This window comes from Mauremys mutica, chromosome 9, assembly GCF_020497125.1.
Source record: "Mauremys mutica isolate MM-2020 ecotype Southern chromosome 9, ASM2049712v1, whole genome shotgun sequence".
NCBI lineage: Eukaryota > Metazoa > Chordata > Testudines > Geoemydidae > Mauremys > Mauremys mutica.
The window spans coordinates 36,151,247-36,173,286 of record NC_059080.1 but is presented as its reverse complement, the minus strand read 5'-3'; the positions used below and the strand labels follow the sequence as shown (position 1 = coordinate 36,173,286).

General features: G+C 38.7%; 1 protein-coding gene across 3 annotated transcripts in view; it reads right to left on the bottom strand.

The window, feature by feature from the left end:
- Window positions 1-22,040, bottom strand: part of DIAPH2 (diaphanous related formin 2) — an 834,834-nt gene that overhangs the window by 290,318 nt on the left and 522,476 nt on the right. For all 3 annotated transcript variants that reach the window (XM_045029932.1, XM_045029931.1, XM_045029930.1), the window contains one exon: window positions 7,401-7,525. In XM_045029932.1, the coding sequence (XP_044885867.1) occupies window positions 7,401-7,525 (125 nt within the window). The remainder of the gene's footprint in view (window positions 1-7,400; window positions 7,526-22,040) is intronic.

Sequence of the window (22,040 nt, the reverse complement as noted above, 5' to 3'; positions counted from 1 at the left end):
TATTATAATAGGAAAAAACGGTTCCTGTGAGTATTCCCAGTCTTGTCTCTGCCAGCTACAGTTTTTACCATTAGGCTCTTGATGGGTGGAATAGTCAACAATGTCCCTAGGCAAGAGAGACTTTGCCAATCATCTGGGAAAACATACATGAAGGTTATTGTGAATGTCTCACTGTAGTGGGGTGGACCCCTGCTCCTGCCATGAAGGGTTAAAAACAGCCCAGAAGAGGGCTGTGGCTGGGGCAAGAAGCCAGGGCTGATTGGGGGAAGTAGGCTCAGCTGTGGCCATGCTCCAATCAGGCCCAGCTGGCCTCTATAAGAGGCTGTGAGCCAGAAGCCCAAACAGTCTCTTCCTCTGCCTGTAGAGGGAGAAGGGCCTGGCTGCAGGGAGCTAGAGGCAAAGTACCTGAGTGGAGTAGGGCTGGGGAAAGGCAGAGGAGCTGGGGAGCTCCAGCCTGGAAAGCCCCAGGCTGCGGCCTAGCAATGGGCTAATAGGTACTGTGGGTTGCAGAGGGCAGCCCAGGGGTAGGCCAGGGCAGCAGGTCCAAACCCTCCTTGCCAGTGATGAGAAGGCTGATACTGCAGTCTGCCCCAGGGCGTGGGGGCTATACGATGACTGGCAGTAGCCTTATATTGAGGTGAGGTGAGGTGGGAATAGTGGGTGGGGGTTTCCTGGGGAGGGGAGACCCAGAGAGAAAGGGGTTACTGCCAGGGGGCAGCACCTCATGTAAAAGGGCACTGGGTCCAGGGAGGGACACAGGGGCCAGAGGACAGGCGGATCACCGGCCTGCAGAGGGCGCTCCGGAGCTGGAACGAGCTAATTGCCAGAAGTCACCAGCAGGAGGCGCCGCAGGGGTGAGTCCGCACGTCTACACTCACTGAAACAAATTCCAGTTCCCCTAAACAAAACAACCTCCTCACTGCTTGATGATAAGAAAAAGGCACTGAAAACCACAGATTATGCTTTTCTGGGGAAGAGGGGAAGCGTGTATCTTTGAATTTTTGCTGCATTATACAATAATCTGCATTTGTTTTAACATTTAATAAATAAATTTGCCTTACTTTTTCCAAGAACTGCCTTCACAATGTAATCAGATATAGTACTATTTTTTTAACCAGTCCTGCAGAAAACTTTGCCCATACAGTAAGAGCAATTAAGGATTAAACTTCCCCTTCCACACTCCCCTCACATCAATGAATACAAACTTCAAAAGCCTAATGTTGTCTCTACACTACAGAGACTATACTAGCATAACCCTGTAATGCAGATGCAGCCTGTGACAGAAGGGCTTTCTTTTGGTGTACGATTGTTACCTGTCCTAACGAAGTTAGCTATGGCCATAGAAGCATTCTTCCACTGACATAGCTGCATCTACACAGGGAGGTTAGGCTGGCATAGCTACAGCATCAGGATTGTGTTTCTTTCATACCCCTGACTGACATATGTATGTTGAGCTAAATTTTAAGTGCAGATCACATCTAACTGGGATCATTCAAAAGCTATTAGGCATGGGAAAATATGTTAATAAAAACAAGATGGTAGGTATTGGAATAACCTGGGTTTGGTCGACTCTCAAAATGTTAGGATGATTAACCATCAAAAAGTAAGAAGGCCAGAGGGACTGTGCAGTGGCTGCAGCCTTCTCCCCTTTTTTGCTGCTGCTTGAGGTGATGTGAGCTATATAGTAGCTATACTATAGCAGGCTGCTAATAAATGACGCTGTATTTTGTTTCTATAAACATTATGTTAAGCAAAGGACTCTCTCTTGGAAAAAAGAAAGGAAAAGGAGTTCCATAAATCTAGGACCAAAAAATGGAGGTCACACTTATAAAACGGGACTGTATCTTGGAAAGCAGTGACTGAAAAGAACTTAAGGTCATGGTAGCTAACTGAATATGATGCCGTAACTAATAGGGCCAATGAGACCCTCAGGTGTATAAGCACAGAAATATCAAGTACAAGTAGAGTTGTGGTATTAGACCTCTAAATATGGCATGAGTGGGATTATTACTTGGATAATGTGGCCAGTTCTGAACACCACACTTCAAAAATAATGTTGACATATTGGAAAGGTTCAAAAAGGAACTACAAAAATGATTCAGCACCTAGAAAAAACAGTACAGACTACAGAAATTCAGTCTATTTAGTTTATCCAAGAGAAAGCTAGGAGGAGACTTGATCACGGTCTACAGGTATCAACATGGGGAAGATATTTCTGACAGCACACAGGTCTTTAATCTAGCAGAAAAAAGGCATAATGAGATCCTATGCCTGGAAGCTGAAGTTAGACAAAATCAGACTAGAAATAAGATTCAATTTTTAACAGTGAAGGTAATTAATCCTTGGAACAAATTACCCAGGGACATGGTGGATTCTCTATTACTTGACACCTCTTAATCAAGACCTTTCTAAAAGATATGCTACTGCTCAAACAAAAGTTATGGATTTGATGCTGAACTGATTGGTTGACGTTCTTTGGCATGTACTATGCAGGAGAACAGACTAGATGTTCATAATAGTCCCTTTCTGGCCTTAAAATCTAGAAAATAAACTGCTCAAGGTGGGGGTAGTAATAGCCTAGAGTTAGTCTGCTTCTAGAAGGGGTCTACTTCTTATAATCCTGACAGCTCCAGCTCAGACCTCATTATTTCTAGCAATACTGTCTGCTATGCATATTAAGGCAAAGGACCAATGATTAACTACTTGAGAAAGGTAATAATCTCCTAAGATTATACTGCCTGGAGTGCTTTTATTACCATTTTAAACTGAAATTTATGAATAATTATATAGGGAAAATATATATACTCCTGAAAATGGAGGTGCATTGATATTTCTCGGACAACCAATCTAAAAACAACCAATCTGTGAAGGGTTCTAAAGCAAATCTAAAATAAAACCAAATCTAATTCTACTATCAAAGGCTCTCTTTTCATTTAGTTTCAGCAAGTTCTCCACTAAATCTGCTATTCAGATAGATGTGACCCCATGATTCCTCACATTTTTAGTCAATAAAATGTGTTAAAATAACCGTGCAAAATTTATATCAAGTTAAATACTGAAGACAAAATAACTACATGTTAAAATGAAAAAGTTTAAATTTAAAGTTTCAATCAACCTACAATGTTTATTTGAATACATTTTCTCTGCAATGTTTTTGCTTTGAAGAGTTTGTGGAATACTGTATTATTACTCTCTTCTTCCATGTCTATCTTTGTGCAAACACAAATGCAGCTTCATGAGATAATCACTCTGATAGTTATAGATTACAATACATGAAATACTACTCACTGAAGTCATAAAATACAAAGAGAAAAAAACAGGTTATATGAAATTACAAATTAAATTGCTTAAAAGGGGAACAAGAAAAGCAAGAATAGATATTTCAATTTTGTAAGTAATCTTTACATTCATTCTTCATCACTTAAAGCCTAATCAATACCCAGACCTGTTTTTTACTTCTCTTCTCTCTCTCTCATTTTTTTTAAGCACGCGAAAACTGGGTCAATATTTTCTCATCATAACATTTGCTTCACTGTTGGGAATAGGGTGCTCTATTAACTGACCTCTTATCTTAGTATGGCACCATGCAATATTTATTTTGTATTCACTGAAGACAGCTCCAGCTACAATTGATACTGAGTAGCCTCTATTTATTGGTGTACAGGGAAAGGGAAACGATACCTTTAATTACGATATATGCATGGAAGTGCATCCCAGAGCTCCCTCTGCTGAGAATGATTAATGTTCTGACATTTTTGTCGTCCTTTTTCTGAAACACGCAAGCAGTTATAGAGCACATTGAGCTCACTCTCCCTGAAATTCCACAATTTTCTAGTTTCACTGTGTGCCATCAGCAACCAAACAATTCTACACTGGGCTGACAGAAATAGAAGAAACACACAAGGGAGGCAGAAAAACCTCCTTTTTTCTCTTTTAAGCATCAGTGTTGTTCCTGAGTGCAAAAAAAAAGTATTTGAGTATAAAATGGCAATAAGAAACAGTAAATTTGATCATGTACTACAATTAAATTTACTGGAACTGCCTTTCTAAAAATAAAAATCAACTATTTATCAGGTCATCTATTAATTATGAAAAGAAAAATCCTTAGACAGAAACATTTTTTTTTCTTACAGCCTTATCTATGTTGTCAAGTCACCAAATTTGTTCAATGTTACAGTATGAGAAAGCTGCCAGGCACCTACTGCCTAACATGCCTCTTTTAATTACCATGAGCCATGGATGGCATCTCGCTATGATATCAGAAGTGTGGTGATGTGCAATGAAGTGAAACAGTTTTGTTAGTTGAGTTTCACAGCCCCAGCCCTGATTTCCACAGAAAACTGGTCAGGCCCCAGAATTTTGGGCAGCATGAAAAAGTTAGCAGGAATCTGTTAAAATGAAAATTTTCTTACCTTTTAATTCCTCTGTGCAGTCTGGTTCTACCAATGTAGTCAGATGAAGGAGTCCCATTTCTTTAAAAAGTCAGGAAGGAAGCAACAGAATTTTAGCATTTTCATATCATCCAGCCACCAACTCCTCCCATCCTCACTCATCCTTACCCTATGTGAGCTATTTCAAAGATTTAAGTAATTGATCAGCACTATAAACATACATACAGAACAAGAGGATCAACATTTGCTCAGAGAACTGAAGGGCATGGTTCTGCAATGGTTTAACTCATGTGTATAAATGAAATTACCAGGTAAGAAATTACACTCTTTCCAGCCTAAGTCTCACCATTGCAGATGGATGAGATCTGACTGGCTATTCCCAACATATTGAACTGGTGAAGCAAATGGCTATCATTAGACAAACTACTTCAACCAGCTTGAAAATAAAGAAAACCCTAGAAACAAGAAAACCATCCCAAAATAAAAGAAAGGAGCCCTAAATAATGGGACATGGGGATCCGACAGGTGGTTAAATGCAAGAAGCTGCTAGGAAATTAAGATTAGAAATTACGTGAAACCTGACAGCCTAAGTGCAGCTAGAACTTCAACCTGCACTTTGAGGAACCCAGGGGTGAGCCCTTTGTCCAAATCCTTTAGAACAGCACTTAAAGCATGGGAAGTGATTCCCTATAATAGGCAGAGAAGGGACTCTTTTTTTCTCAAGTGTGAACAAAACTAAATGTGGATCTAGCTCCTGAAGGATGCTCTGTTCACAAAACAAATTGACTGAATGAGCAGATTGGGACGTGGTTAAGGAAGGGAGAGTAGATGAAGTAGGAGGATGGAGCTTTAGAACTGTTATGCAAAATATCCTTGGATCACATGGATTATTCTGGCCATATTCAGGACTTCTTATGAAACCATGAAGCAACTGGGATGGAAGGGAATACATAAAGCAAGAGGAAAGTTTTTGATATAAATTAGCCCTGAATTACTTTCCTGTGGTCCAGCCAGAAACTGTTAACAAACAGGTCCATGTAGGGAAGACAGCACTTGAGAGCTTAAGACTCACTCTCTCACTGGACTCATCGCAGTGTGGGCTGTTATCTGGCTTGCTGGAAAAAGTGTATCCCTCCTGCAGGTGATCAGAAAAGGAGCGAGGGATTATATAGGTAGTGCCGGTGCATGAAAAGTCTTTTACTTGGACCAAGTGGAGCAGCACCAATCCTTCAACCCACGGATGTAGTGAAATACCGGGTTCTGTAAGGATCAGCTGTGGGCAACACTGTGCTAGCTGCTCCTTTCTAGGGGGACTGGGGAGGATTTTTTCCCTTACCACAAGATTGGCCAAGGCAAAGTGGTTTTTTGTTTGTTTGTTTGTTTGTTTGTTTTTTTGGCCTTCCCTTCAGCAGGTTGGGGGCCTTCATTTGGGCAAACTTGAAATGGGAGTTAGGCTATGACTTTGAAACGCATTATGTAAATGTGGGACAGATGTCCAGTTCAGGTACTCTATAGGGAAGGGATGCAGCAATCAGAGAAAATGGATTGGTAAAGGATGTATTCTTTAAAAGAAAAGAAACCAGGGGATGGGATGAGGGGGGCTTAGGACTCCTACGACTGGTATGGCAGGGAGCCAAACTCCGCTCCCCCCACAAACCCTCATTCAAGAGAGGGGATGGTGAGGTCCCAGCTGCAGGTTGGTTGGGACCAGGATGGGTAAGGGAGAGGGCTGACAGAAGCTCCTTGGGAATATATTGAAATGATTATGCAGTTGCTTGCACTGTACAGTTTCATCTGCTGGTTATTCCCAGATATTTAAGGATAAAGTTGTGGCCTAATTAAATCCAGTGTCTCCTGTCCTTCCAGCATGGCCGAACAATGACTTTTCTCTAACTCCCTTACAAATTAGTATGCCAGTTGACAGGATCGCTCCCCTTTATATTAGTCCACTGATCAAGCTTAACAGATTTCCCCAAATGTGTTAAGGGGAGCACACTGGCAAACATACCTATGTGTACTGCCTCTCCTACGGAGGAAGTTGAATACTCATGCTACAGTCTGTCAGCCCCTCAGCTTGTGTAAATAAATACATATACAAACCTCATGAGTCAGGAACAGGCAAACACACATTAAACATTTTTTTCATTTAAAGAAATATATGGATTTCTATATTAAATTACTGACTGAAAATTTCCTTTAAGCACAATGGAAATGTAGTCAGTTCCACATAAATTTGATAGTCAGCTTCTTCCACTTACAGTTCTTTACTCTTGAGCAAAAGTTGAACTACTGAATAAGTGACATTTTTTGAAAGGGGAAGGGGGGAACAACCCGAGGCTAGATCTCGACACAGTGACTGACATAAAGCTGTCGATTTTAGTTACTTTTAGATAAAGAATTCACAGTATTTATTCCCTAGAGAGATAACATGTTAAGTCAATCTTCAGTTCAGACTATTTAATCATACTTACCAGAGCTGACACTTTTCTCCTAAAATTATAACTTTCAAAAAAATCAAAACAGACAATGACTATCAGCAACTTCTAATACTTTAAACTAAAGTTTTCTTGATGAGCCAAAATTTTGTAGCCAACATTTCTCACTAAATATTTTCCATTTTCTACTCTTTTTCCATATTCTTTCAGCCTGAAGTGATGCAACCACTATCTAAAAGTTTGTTCTTGGTCACATGAAGCTATACTCTCTCCAGTTTATGACAGGATCCTGGGTATTCCGCTCCTTCAGTGCCTTGAGAGTGGTGTCATCTTTCTTCTTAAAAGTCTGATTACAAATGCTACAAGCTAACCACAGAGAAGAAGCAAAACAAATTTCACTTCTGCTAATGGCTTAATGTTTTTAACACTCAAAACTTTCTGATATGCACTTCCCTGTGCAAGACAATAAACATGAAACAACAGACACTTCTAACTGTTAATTTCAAATATTGTAAATATTTAATAAGACAGACAAAAAACTAAGATTATCAACCCAGAAGTGCAAAAAGGATATGGTCATCTTTTCCACAAATTTATCATGTGCATCTTCTGTTTTAGGGAAACTCTCAATGTCATTTGCTAGGCGATGGATCTGAAGTTCCATTGAATCAAGGTTGCTCTTGAGACTTTGAGCTGAAACTTAGAAAAAAATGTGACAATGAATTAGAAAAACTTCTGTAATTCTGATTTAAAGAAAAAAGTTAAAGAAAAGCAATGTCAAGAAAAGCAATGTCAGTAGAAGTATTCTTGAGGTAAAGAGAATAATTCCACGAAGCAGGCTCTCATTTTTCTGAATTACTGCTCATAAAAATTCTACCGTTCATAAAATAAGTGAGAATGTGTAATATAATATACCAAATCATCATGTTAAATGTGGGAATGTCACCATTTTATTCAACCATTAGTTCAAATGGATCTATTTCTATTTAAATTTATTGATGGGAATTCTAATATTTCATTCTTTTAAATCTAATTTGAAGATTAAAGAGAAACTAAGGTTCAAAGAGATTTTTATCTTATTAATGCATGTACTTGGCTATATAAATGATTTAAGGCAAAATTATAGAAAAAAGATCAAATGTTTTTCTTTTATTGAAATACACTGATTTCTATAAACCAATATCTGTGGAAGCCCTCAATACTTTTAACACCTACAGACAAACATTTGGATACTAGAAGCTATTGACACCTTACACAAATACAAATAAAGAAAATATGGTGAAACAGCAATAATATGAATTTAAAAATAAATATTCTGTAATATCTCAATGTACCCTCTAACACTGTATTAATTATGGCTTTATTACCCTTGACATTCTTTACACTTTTTTTCCTGTCCTCCTCCTAGAAGACTTATCTCAAGAACCATATTGAAAATGTGCTAGTATTGCATATTCACTTTACACCTACTCAAGCCTGGTTCTTACAGGATTCTCCTCTACCTTTCACTTGCTATATACTCTATACTTTCCTACACCTACCAGCATCTATGAAGAATAATATCTGACAATGATTTAAAGAACTAACATTTTCCTATTTTGGATGGCTATGACACTAAGTATAGTGGTTGTAGCACCAGGGCTTCCAAACTGTGGGTTGTAATATGCTTCCATAGAAAACAAAGCACATTTCCCAACCAGGGTGGATAACTATCAAAGATTTTTTTTAATCAGTTTGATTGGGTTTAATAAATGTATGTATGTGCTATCTCTACAAGGTAAAATATGCATTTTTGAACCATCTTCTGCCATCTGCCTTCTGATGTGCACCACATATTGCTGTGGAGCTCACAAAAATCAGTCCCTGAGGTTGGACATGAAATTACAATAGCAGATTTTCCAAAGTTAGCCCTTTAATATTAGTGTGCTGTTTCACAGGCAGATCCTTCCTCGGCATTACTTTCTGAGTCTCTAGAATTTTGCCGCTTTCATTTTAATGGAAATGTCTTTGACACAAACTAGCAAGCTTTTAATGATAAATGGAGACAGCTCTATAGGTAAGCAGTCTCACTCTAAGGCAGATATCTACTGATTGATTACTAGGTCTCTTTCTTGAATGTTTTAAGTCTTATACCATATCAGTGTATACAAGATTCTTTCCTGCAGTTTATCTGGTTGTGCTTCCTGCGTTCTTTTAGTAAGGGGACTTAGTTGATCTATAACTGTAATACACTAAACACTTTTTCACAGGTTTTCATTTTTTATTTAATTAGTAAGTTTTACTGTTTCACAAGTGACTCACCCAGAACACTTAATATGAGTAGCTTTAACTTTCTTTTTTTATTTTTGTACTTAAAATAAAACTGTGATTAAAAAACAATCAATCAAAAGGTTTAAAACAAAACAGGTAGGAAAAGTCACACACACACACACACACACACACACACAGAGTGGAGGCACAGATTGTAGTGGATTTACATCTGCACTAACAGCAAAAATCTATTAAACTGACCCTGTTCTCATCTGTACCCATTTTGCATTGGTGTAACTTCATGGAACTTAATGTAGTTACTGCCAATTTAAAGTGGCAACAAGTCATATTTTGTAAACGTAATAAATATCAAATTCCAATATACTGCATCTATCTTATTTTTATTGAGGGGGGAGAGTACGATACTAGATGAGCAGAAGATGCAATAGCACAGACAATGAAGTAAGGCCAAAGTTTTGCAAACATGACCAATGCAGGCTGACCTTTGCACCCAATGCAAATAGTTTATTAGTTTATTAATTGTTGGCGAGCCTGAAGAGAAACAGTGATATTTGTGCTGTAAATGAAGAACTTGTTTGAATTACAACAGTAATAGGTTTTATCAGCAATGTGATATATTTGGATAGAGAAAAAACAGCAGAGAAGTAAAATGTGCTGGAATTGAAAAATAAATAAGAAAGATAGAAATGATTATTTTGTTGGTAAAGAGAATAGTAGTTGTTAAATAAACTGGCACCATAACAGAAAACAAAGTTTAACTGCATTCAGCACTCTGAAAATATTTAAGCGCATAATTGCCTAGCAAAAATAGTTATTTACCTTTGCATTTGAAATTTAAAAGTATCAAGACAAAACCAATTAACAATGACAAAAAAGCATAAGAAGTTTCTATGCTTAATTAATCCTCATATTAGACCAAAAATCACCCAACTATTTCCCTACTGGAGTCTTGGACATCTTAATATGTTGAAATTTGGGGAAAAAACCAACATGGGATGCATTTAAAAGTGACTTTATTGTAATTAGTGAACTATGAACAAGTTAAAACTTTCCTAGATTCAGAAGAACACTACAGAGTACTTGTGTTGGTGTCTCACTGACACCATGATCAAATATATTAAAAAAAAAAAAAAAGCTACACACTGTACAGATGCCAGGGTCTAACTCACCCCAGGTTTAGATAATGAAAACAGATAGTAACAGCAACAATATAAAAGGTACATACACAGTGAAGTGGGAGTAAACAACCTACTACACCTCTACCCCGATATAACGCGACGTGATATAACACAAATTTGGATATAACGTGGTAAAGCAGTGCTCCAGGGAGTGGGAGATACACACTCCGGTGGATCAAAGCAAGTTCGTTATAATGCAGTTTCAGCTATAACACGGGAAGATTGTTTGGCTCCCGAGGACAGCGTTATATCGAAGTAGAGGTGTACTTTCAACAAATGGGGCAAATAGGTGCCATTTTCTGAATATACAAAGTTTTTACATTTCACTCATTTTTTGTGTGTTTTCTGTCTCATTCTCTGGAACAGATGTAACTCCTTCCTTATTTTCGAGGCCCTCCACATCAGTATCCAGCATGCTAGATGCTGCTTCCCTAGAAGCCTGAGGAAAGGCTGCAAGGTTTCTTTTCTGCATCACTGTGACAGGATGTATAAACCCTGCGGTGACAAGGTAGGGGCCACTACCAGGAATCAGAGACTATGGCTTGTACCAATCTGACACCATGATGGAAATTAGGCATGGAGAAGTACCACCCCTCAACAACAGAGGCACTCCAGAGAGACTCTTCTTAAACAGTAGTTTCACCATTTCTGTATCCATGTCCCTGATTCATCTCTTACTCAAAGATTTTTGATGCCATGTGCAATTCAACAAAATTCATGCAATATAGTCATTCAGACATGTGTATGTGCAATGCAACAGTGAGAGGCTTTTTCCCAGCAACCAAGAACCTTTTCTACCCAACAATGAGTCTTTGCCCCAGCAACTGTGGGCTTGCCAGAAAATGGATCTGACTATTGTGGCTTCCCTAAAAAACTCTTCCTAGCAAGTGTGGGCTTCCCAGAAAATCAAGTTGAGAGTGTTATCTTAGAAGAAACTCAATTTGCTGGACAACTGTGTTCATACATGACGCAAATGTTATCTGGGGTCTCAAAGATTCTCCAGCACTCTTTTGGTGCATTTTTTTGAAAAACAAAAACCACTGAAATGATGAAGATAATAACAATGCTGAAATATTAATATAATCATATCATAACTTCTGCCTCAAAATTAAAACAACCTGATGCTAGAATACCTTCACAATTAATTTAGGGGTTTAGACACCATAATAAAGGCCCAATTTAAATGTATACCCCAAATTAAAAAACCCAGTTAAAGAACTAAAAAAGAGCCACCATGGCTTAACCATGTAAAAAGAAGCAGTGAGAGATAAAAAGGCATCTCATAAAAAAGGGAAGTCAAATCCTAGTGAGGTAAATAAAAAGGAGCATAAACACTGCCAAATTAAGTGCAGAAATGTAATAAGAAAAGCCAAAAAGGACTTTGAAGAATAGCTAGCTAAAAACTCAAAAGGTAATAACAAAATGTTTAAGTACATCAGAAGCAGGAAACCTGCTAAACAACCAGTGGATTGAGATAAAAAAGGAGCACTTAAAGATGATAAAGTCATTGCGGAGAAACTAAATGAATTCTTTGCTTCAGTCTTCACAGCTGAGGATGTTAGGAAGATTCCCAAACCTGAGTTGTCTGTTGTAGGTGACAAATCTGAGGAATTATCACATATTGAAGTGTCATTAGAAGAGGTTTTGGAATTAATTGATAAATTTAATGGTTAGAAGTCACCAGGATCAGATGGCATTCACCCAAGAGTTCTGAAGGAACTCAAATGTGAAATTGCAGAACTATTAACTATGGTCTGTAACCTGTCCTTTAAATCGGTTTCTCTACCCAATGATTGGAAGATAGCTAATGTAATACCAATATTTAAAAAGGGCTCTAGAAGTGATCCCGGCAATTACAGACCAGTAAGTCTAACGTCAGTACCAGACAAATTAGTTGAAACAATAATAAAGAATAAAATTGTCAGACACATAGAAGAACATAAATTGTTGGGCAAAAGTCAACATGGTTTCTGTAAAGGGAAATCATATCTTACTAATCTATTAGCGTTCTTTGAAGGGGTCAACAAATATGTGGACAAGGGAGATCTAGTGGAGACATAGTGTACTTAGATTTCTAGAACACCTTTAACAAGGTCCCTCACCAAAGGCTCTTATGTAAATTAAGTTGTCATCAGATAAGAGGAAAGATCCTTTCATGGATTGAGAACTGGTTAAAAGACAGGGAACAAAGGGTAGGAAATTATGGTAAATTTTCAGAATGGAGAGGGGTAACTAGTGGTGTTCCCCAAGGGTCAGTCCTAGGACCAATCCTATTCAACTTATTCATAAATGATCTAGAGAAAGGGGTAAACAGTGAGGTGGCAAAGTTTGCAGATGACACTAAACTGATCAAGATAGTTAAGACCAAAGCAGAAACTATGAAGAACTTCAAAAAGATCTCTCAAAACTAAGTGATTGGGCAACAAAATGGCAAATGAAGTTTAATGTGGATAAAGGTAAAGTAATGCACATTGAAACAAAAAATAACCCCAACTATACATAAAATATGATGGGGACTAATTTAGCTACAACTAATCAGGAAAGAGATCTTGGAGTCATCGTGGATAGTTCTCTGAAGACGTCCATGCAATGTGCAGTGGCAGTCAAAAAAGTAAACAGGATGTTAGGAATCATTCAAAAAGGGATAGAGAATAAGACAGAGAATATTTTATTGCCCTTATATAAATGCTTATATGAATACTGCATACAGATGTGGTCAACTCATCTCAAAAAAGATATATTGGCATTAGAAAAGGTTCAGAGAAGGGAAACTAAAATGATTAGGGGTTTGGAATGGGTCTCATATGAGGAGAGATTAAAGAGGCTAGGACTTTTCAGCTTGGAAAAGAGGAGATTAAGGGTGGATATGAGAGAGGCATGTAAAATCATGAGTGGTCTGGAAAAAGTGAATAAAGAAAAGTTATTTACTTGTTCCCATAATATAAGAACTAGGGGCCACCAAATGAAATTAATGGGCAGCAGGTTTAACACAAATAAAAGGAAGTTCTTTTTCACACAGCGCACAGTCAACCCGTGGAACTCCTTGCCTGAGGAGGCTGTGAAGTCTAGGACTATAACAGAGTTTAAAGGAGAACTAGATAAATTAATGGAGGTTAAGTCCATTAATGGCTATTAGCCAGGATGGGTAAGGAATGGTGTCCCTAGCCTCTGTTTGTCAGAGGGTGGAGATGGATGGCAGGAGAGAGATCACTTGATCATTACCTGTTAGGTTCACTCCCTCTGGAGCACCTGCCATTGGCCACCGTCGGTAGACAGGATACTGTGCTGGATGGACCTTTGGTCTGACCCAATATGGCCATTCTTATGTTCTTAAATGACCCCAATAACATTGGAGTGACTTTTTTTACTACACTAAATCCACAACAGATATTCAGATTAAATCAACTATAACAGGTTGTTCTCATCATAGTTTGAGAATATGTAAAGAAAGAAAAGGCAGTGGTTTGCTTATCATGTTTTAAACTTTTGTACGTGTTTGGGGTCCTGGAGATCCCAAAGATCTTAGAAGTGTAATATTTCATTTTTATCACTGACATTGACAAGTCTAACTGACTCCACTACCTTTTTAATGATTTTTTTTACCACTACACATAAACCACAACAGGTAGGATGATAAAACCACTGAGGAAAGACTGAACTCCTCCTTGTTTGAGAATACGTAAGCAGCACAGATTTGGCATGACAATTTTTATTTACATTTTTGCACACATTGGGGTCAGATAGGCCCCAAAACATTAGGAGGTTACATAAAACAAGGCAATAATTTTCAGTGCTTTTAAAAACAAAATTCAGAGAACAGTTCAGATTCAAGTATGAGGTCAAGATCATCATCAGTACTAACGGATCTTTGGACAGGAAGTCTGAGGGATGTATTATACATTAAAGAGTTGTACTCCTCCATTGACAGGTGCCCAACTTTCACTAACGACACTGCTAATTATGGGTGGAAATAGATTACAACTTATTTGAATTAGCATGTGTAGGTTGTGCACAAAATCCCAAAACAGTCTGATTTGCTCGGAAGTGTTTGTAAATGAATCAATGACATCATCACAGCTTTCACGCAGCTAGAATTTAAAGAAAAAGTCACAATCAAATGAATGGATATTTATAAAAAAAAAAATCCAAACAGCAGAAACATTACCAGAGGTGTGTAGAAACGTGTATCTTACGAGCACATAAGCATGGAAACTGCGTTCTTTTGACAAAACCTTATATTTTGATACCTAAGATCCTAACAAATTGAATTTTGTTACTTTAACTAACAATATTTTAAGCCTCAGCTCATGGACAGAGGTAACGGTGAAATCCAAAAGCACTTGCATTATTCAACTAAATGTTTTAACCAAGGTAAAAGTACAAGGGCAAAGGCTTACTCTTTACATTTACTGAAGTATTTTAGTTTTTGACACACAGGACAAAAGACAATTTTGTAGATAATCTGTAAGCTGTTTACTGACTAGCCAAACCAGTGTCATTCAATGACATTTTTAAAAAAAGAAAGAAATGTCAGTGGTGAGATCCTTTTGTGAGGGAGTATGTCTTCCTTTTGTTTATGAAGTAAGCAACCTTTAGGTACGTATTGCTTGGTGATTCTGAATGCTGTCAAAGCATCCATAGGCAAGAAGGTCATCCCCCAGTCTTTGTGATCATATCTTCATTGCAGAGTTAGTCGGGGCTAACATGGGTGGAGCATCCCCACAGCAAAACCCTATCCATGTAAGACCCATGTAACTGCATCCGCAATGGTGCTGTACTAGCTTGAGTGCTGGGCTGGATTTCTAGCAGGCTATCCCGTGACATGTAGTGTTGCATCAAACTGGATACTCTACAAATGCGCTCTCTCTCTCCCTCTCCCTCCCTCCCTAATAGGGAGAAGCTGTCTGTGGCAGCAACACGAGAACAGTACTTTATGTAAATAACTTCCAAGTGGACTTCATCATTATTAATTCAGACAGTTCTGATGATGAAAACAAAACAGCATTTCCCAGAAAGAACTTGTAATGAGAATGTCATTAAGGAATTCAGTACTCTGCCTCAGAGCTGGACCCTGAAATCTTGGGGTCCTCACAAGTCTGCCAAGTAACAGGGAGGGTTCCCTTGTCAAAACCAATACTTTTTCATGAAATATTTCAGATGCGATGAACTGGCATTTTCTGACAAAACAGTATCTCATCGGAAATCAGCTCATAGGCGTGTGCTCTCTCATTATGAGGGTACATATGTGCTTGCACAAGCACACACACTCCAACCCTCCCCCTGCTGTTTAGGAAAGGTATTAGAGACTTTATTTTAAATGAATACATGTTCAATGTATATTTACATATATAATGCTATATGCACATTTTCCCCGTTTCCACTCATCAGTAAATCATTGTGAAGGATTTACTACTTAAGTATTATGAAAGATGACAAATGAGAAGATGTTTTCATTGGCTTTGTGATGGATCATGGACATTTGATAAGAGTCTTCGGAGGTTTTGGGTCAGTAAGCTTGTTAATAATAAATAGGCACAATACTGTATACATGCAGAAAAATAGAACTTCTTTGAACAGGCAGCCCTTGCTTTAAATATGTGAGTAAGACTGAACCAGTATTTTGTCACTGCTCCCTCCCCAAAATGGGCATTTGCAAAGAAAAAAAAAGAACATTATTTTTTCCTTTAGTCTGCCAGTCAGATTTTGTGTATACCATATCCCTCCTTGTTTTCACAAGCACCAAGTTCTGTGGTGCATTATCTACTGTGCATATTGAAGGAAAACTCAGTTTTACCAAGATAAATTTGTTTTGTTTCATTTCTTTAATGTTTTTTAAATTTATTAATCGTTATTAGGATCCTTTAAAGTGTCAATCTGAACACATTCTAATTTTGAGATTGTATTCATAAAATAAAAACAAATGCTGTTCTCAAAATAACAAGGACTTAATGTTTACCTACGTGCAAACACCAAACTTTATTTTCTCCACTAGTATACTATTGCTGCCTAATAAAAATATGAGCTGAAATAAGCAACAACGTACTGACTAATATGATCAAGGTAAATGCTGATTAAACTAAAAAAGTTTCCAAAATGCTATTTTTATGCATATATTAGTTAAATCCTATTAGTGGATCTGAAAACTCACCATAAATCTGTTATTTTAAAGGAGTGTGTTTAAAAATGTGGTCACAAACAGCATCCAACAAATATAACATCAAAATCCCAATTCCTATTGCAATATCTACATACAGTAACTCCTCACTTAAAGTTGTCCTGGTTAATGTTGTTTCGTTGTTGATCAATTAGGGAACATGCTCATTTAAAGTTGTGCAATGCTCCCTTCTAACATCATTTGGCAGCCGCCTGCTTTGTCCACTGCTTGCAGGAAGAGCAGCCCGTTGCAGCTCGCTGATGGGGGCTTGCAACCAGGGTGGACCAGCAGGCTATCAATCGGCAGTTCAGCTGTCCCTCCCCCCATGCCATGTGCTGCTCCTACCCTCTGCCTTGGAGCTGCTCCCAGAGACTCCTGCCTGCTGTGCAAGGGGGGAAGGCAGGGCTAATGTCAGGTTATCCCCCTCCCCCTGCTCCTGCACCCGCTTACCATATAGAGCAGGGAGGGGACACGGAGGAAGAGAGATAGAGAGAGTTGGGGCAGCAGCTGCTGTCTCAGCTTCCTGATCCCCTTAAAACGACAATGCACTTAAGAGTGGTCAGCTTACTTGAAGGGGCAGTGTGCATCTCTCTCTCTCTCCCTCACACACACAAGATGTGTGTGTCTCTGTCTGCTATGCTGTCTCCCTTCCCTCCTGTTCGTGCTGCCTTGATGAGAGGATACATTAACAACGTGTTAATCCTTGAGGGCTCAGTCAGTGTTAGTCATCATTTAGCAGTAAGGCATTCCCTGGGAAATATCCCTCCCTCTTCCACCCTCCAATTTCACCACCTCAACCAAGCTTCACAATCATCATAGCTGTGAACAGTATTTAATTGTTTGTTTAAAACGTATACTGTGTGTATATCTGTATAATATAGTTTTTTGTTTGGTGACAAAAATTTTCCTGGAACCTAATCCCCCTATTTACATTAATTCTTAGGGGGGGAACTGGATTTGCTTAACATCGTTTCGCTTAAAGTCACATTTTTCAGGAACATAACTACAACATTAAGCGAGGAGTTACTTTATTAGTCGCAATGCTTGGGCATTAGGTAGTGCATCATTTCCACTGATGATCATTTCCATATATTAACCCCCTAACACTGAAATTCTCAATATAGGATGTCAAAATTAGGGTTTCTAATGATCAAGGAAAACAGCTTTAAGCGGGCTTTAAAAGGGCCAATATCACAAAGCTGAAAACAATTATGCAAAATCAGCTGGGAGGAAAAATTTAATCTGAACAAATTTAAATGATAATTAGCAATTGTTTAAGAACACTTTACAAGATGCACAAAAACCACAATCAAGGAAGAAGGTTGCACTGGTTAAAAACCCAACCTGTTTAGAGAGAAAGTGAAGGCAGCATGCACGCTCTCTTTCTAATGTATAAGAAATGGAAGAAAGAGGAAGTTAATATTAATGAATACAAACCGGAAGCTAGGAATTGTAGAAAACTGATAAGGCAAGCAAAGGGACACAAGGAAAAATCTATGGCTGATAGAGTTAAGGACAATAAAGAGATAATTGTAAAGTACATTAGTAACAAAAAAGAATCCTAATAATGGTATCGGTCAATTACTAGATGGAAATTGTAGAATTATCAGTAACAATGCAGAAAAGGCAGAAGTGTTAAATAAATAGTTCTGTTCTGTATTTGGGAGATAAAACAAATGATGATCAGATGAAAACCTTCTTTCCATTCCACAAGTCTCTCAGGAAGATGTTAAATAGTAGCTACTAAAGTTAGACATTTTTAAATCATCAGGTCATATAACTGGCATCTAAGGATTTAAAATAGCTAACTGAGGTGCTTGCTGGACCATTAATGTTGATTTTTAATAAATCGCGGGACACCAGAAAAGTCTCACAAGACTGGAAGAGAGCTTATGTTGTGCCAATATTTAAAAAGAGTAGATGGGATGACCCAGGTTATTATAGGTGTGTCTGTCTAACATCAATCTTGGGCAAGATAATGGAGCTGCTCATATGAGACTTCATTAATAAAGAATTGAAGGAAGATAATATAGAGAGTAATATAGTTAAGGCCAATCAACATGGGTTTATGGAAAATAGTTCCTTTGAAACTAGGTGATTTTAAAAAAAATGAGATTACAAGTTTGGGTGATAGAAGTAATAAGGTTAATAGACCTCTGTAAGGCATTTAACTTGGTATCACGGGACATATCGATTAAAAAAAACTAGAAAGATATAAAAAAGAACAAGGCACACATTAAATGGATTAAAAACTAACTAACAAATTAGGTCACAAAATGTAATTTTAAATCCAAATAATCAACAAACAGGCATGTTTCTAGTGTAATCCTACAGGGAATGGTTCTTGGCTCTATGCTATTTAACATTTTATCAATGACCTGGAAGAAAACAAAATCATTACTGATAAAGTTTGCAGATAACCCAACATTGGAGGAATGGTAAATAGTGAAGAGGACGGGTCACTGATATAGAGCAATCTGGATCTCTTGGTAAGCTGAGCACAAAAACAATGTGTGTTTTAATACGGCTAAATGTAAATGTATACATCTAGGAATAAAGAACATAGGCCATACTTACAAGATGGGTGACTCTATCCTGGGAAGCAGGGACTCTGAAAAATATTTTGGGGGTCACAGGGGATAATCAGCTGAACATGAGCTCTCAGTGTGATGCTGTTGCCAAATGGGTTAATGTGATCCTTGAATGCAAAAAAGGGAATTTCAAGTAGGAATAGAGTGCCTCTATATTTGGCACTGGTACAACTGCTGTTGGAATACAGTTTCCAGTTCTGGTGTCCATTATTTGAGAAAGATGTTGATAAATTGGAGTGGGTGAAAAGAGCCGCCACAAGAACAAGTAAAGGATTAGAAAACTTTCCCTGCTGTGATAGACTCAAGGTACTCAATCTATTTTGCTCAAAGAGAGGGATAAGTTGATTACACTGATTGTATAAATGGGGAACAAACATTTGATAAGGGGCTCTTCACTCTAGCAGAGAAAGTTATAACGCAATACAGTGGCTGAAAGTTGAAGCTAGACAAATTGAGACTGAAAGCAAGGCATACATTTTTTATCAGTGAGGGTAATTAACCACTGGAACAATTTACCAAGGGTCATAGTGGATTCTCCATCACTGGCAATTTTTAAATCAAGACTAGATGTTATTCTAAAAGATCTGCTCTAGGAATTATTGTGGGGAAGTTCTATGGCCTGTGTTATACAGGAGGTGAGACTAAACGATCACTTCTGACTTCAGAGTATGAATCTATGGCTCATACTACTGAAAAATGCAGCTGTGCCTTTAAGGGAGATCTGACAGCAGTGAGAAATTAATTAAAATATACACATATTTATTTACACTAAAAACAGTAGTAGGGACAGCCATATAAGTATGATGAACACCAAAGTAATAATTTCAGCCACACAGTATGTGTATTGTATACTAATAGAGAAAGTATATATTTTCATCACAGAAGGCCACAATCAGATTACACTGTCTATAACATAGGGTACTGCATGTGTATAGCACAAGGACTAACAGTCTTCACTACATATAGTTCAAAAATATTCTTGAATTAATATTCTGCACCTGCTTATTTACATTATATACATCTCAACACTTACCCATTTTGCATTGCTTAGTACAAGTCTCAGCATGTTCCTTAATTATACCACATACCTGAATATTTATTTCACAAGCCTAGCATTACTTCCTCTACTCAACAGTGTATTTGTAACCTCTAATATTCATTTTGTTCAGTCAAGTGCTGTGTAATTGAAACATGAGACTCTTACAAACAAAATTAACAAAACTCTTAGAGATTTTATTTTTCCTTTACAGTCTTTAGAAAAATACTGAAACAGAAGAACTAGATAGCTTGTTGGACTTTGAGGCTTTTTCCTTCTAGGTTAATGGTTCCAATCTGACTACCGGATGGGGAAGAAAAAAATCAGTCATCACTGACGCACTGTAGCCCACATGTTGCACTCTTGAAAGAGGCCAGACTGGCCATTCTGTCAACAGAGACTGAAGTTTTTGATCTATCTACAGAACCAATATTGAAGGGGAAGCAATAATGCATACGTGGCCCGTATTACTAATACGCCTCATCTGTGACTGCGAAGTCCAACCACTAAGAAGTTGATTTTTATAAATTGATTGTCTACAGTCTATTGTGTATGTCCCCACTAAGCGCATTAAGTTGGTGGAGTGCGTCCTCACTACCGTGGCTAACATCGACTCATGGAGCGGTGCACTGTGGGAAGCTATCCCACAGTTCCCGGAGTCTCTGCTACCCATTGGAATTCTGGGCTAAGCTCCCAATGCCTGATGAGGCAAAAACATTCACAGGTGGTTTTGGGTACATGTCGTCAGTCTCCCCTCCCTCCCTCTGTGAAAGCAACTGCAGGCAATCATTTTGCGCCTTTTTTTCTGGGTTACCCATGCAGTTGCAAGCATTGTAAACACCTCACCCATTATACTGCAGGATGTGCAGAACCTGGCTAAGAGACGGCAGCACAAGGACGATTGTGAGGATATGGACACAGAATTCCTGAAAGCACGAGATGTGGCAATTGGGACATCATGGCAGCAGTGGGGCTGGTTGATATAGTGGAACGCCGATTCTGGCCCCGGCAAACAAGCACAGACTGGTGGGACCACATAGTGTTGCAGGTATAGGACGATTCCCAGTGGCTGCAAAACTTTCGCATGTGTAAGGCCACTTTCCTGGAACTCTGAGAGTTGCTTTCCCCTGCCCTGAAGCACAGGAATACCAAGATGAGAGCTGCCCTAACAGTTAAGAAGCGAGTGGTGATAGCCCTGTGGAAGCTTGCAACACTTGACTGCTACCGGTCAGTTGGGAATCAATTTGGAGTGGGCAAATCTACTGTGGGGACTGCTGTGATTCAAGTAGCCAGTGCAATCACTGTCGTTCTGCTACCAAGAGTAGTGACTCTAGGAAATGTGCAGGTCATAGTGGATGGTTTTGCTGCAATGGGTTTCCCTAACTGTGGTGGGGCGATAGACGGAACGCATATCCCTATCTTGGCACCGGACCACCTTGTCAACCAGTACATAATCCTCAATGGTGCTGCAAGCACTGGTGGATCACAAGGGACGTTTCACCAACATCAATGTGGGATGGCCGGGAAAGTGCATGACGCTCACATCTTTAGGAACTCCGGGCTGTTGGAACAGCTGTAAGAAGGGACTTACTTCCCAGACCAGAAAATTATTGTTGGGGATATTGAAATTCAAATAGTTATTCTTGAAGACCCAGCCTACCCCTTGATCCCATGGCTTATGAAGCCTTAGACAGGCAGCCTGGAAAGTAGTAAGCAGTTCAACTATAGGCTGAGCGAGTGCAGAATGGTAGCAGAGTGTGCCTTTGGACGTTTAAAAGCTCGCTGGTGCGGTTTGCTGACTAGATTAGACCTCAGTGCAACCAATATTCCTATTGTTATTACTGCTTGCTGTGTGCTCCATAATATCTGTGAGAGTAAGGGGGAGACGTTTATGGTGGGGTGGGAGGTTGAGGCAAATCGCCTGGCTGCCAATTTTGAACAGCCAGATACCAGGGCAATTAGAAGAGCACAGGTATGCATGCTG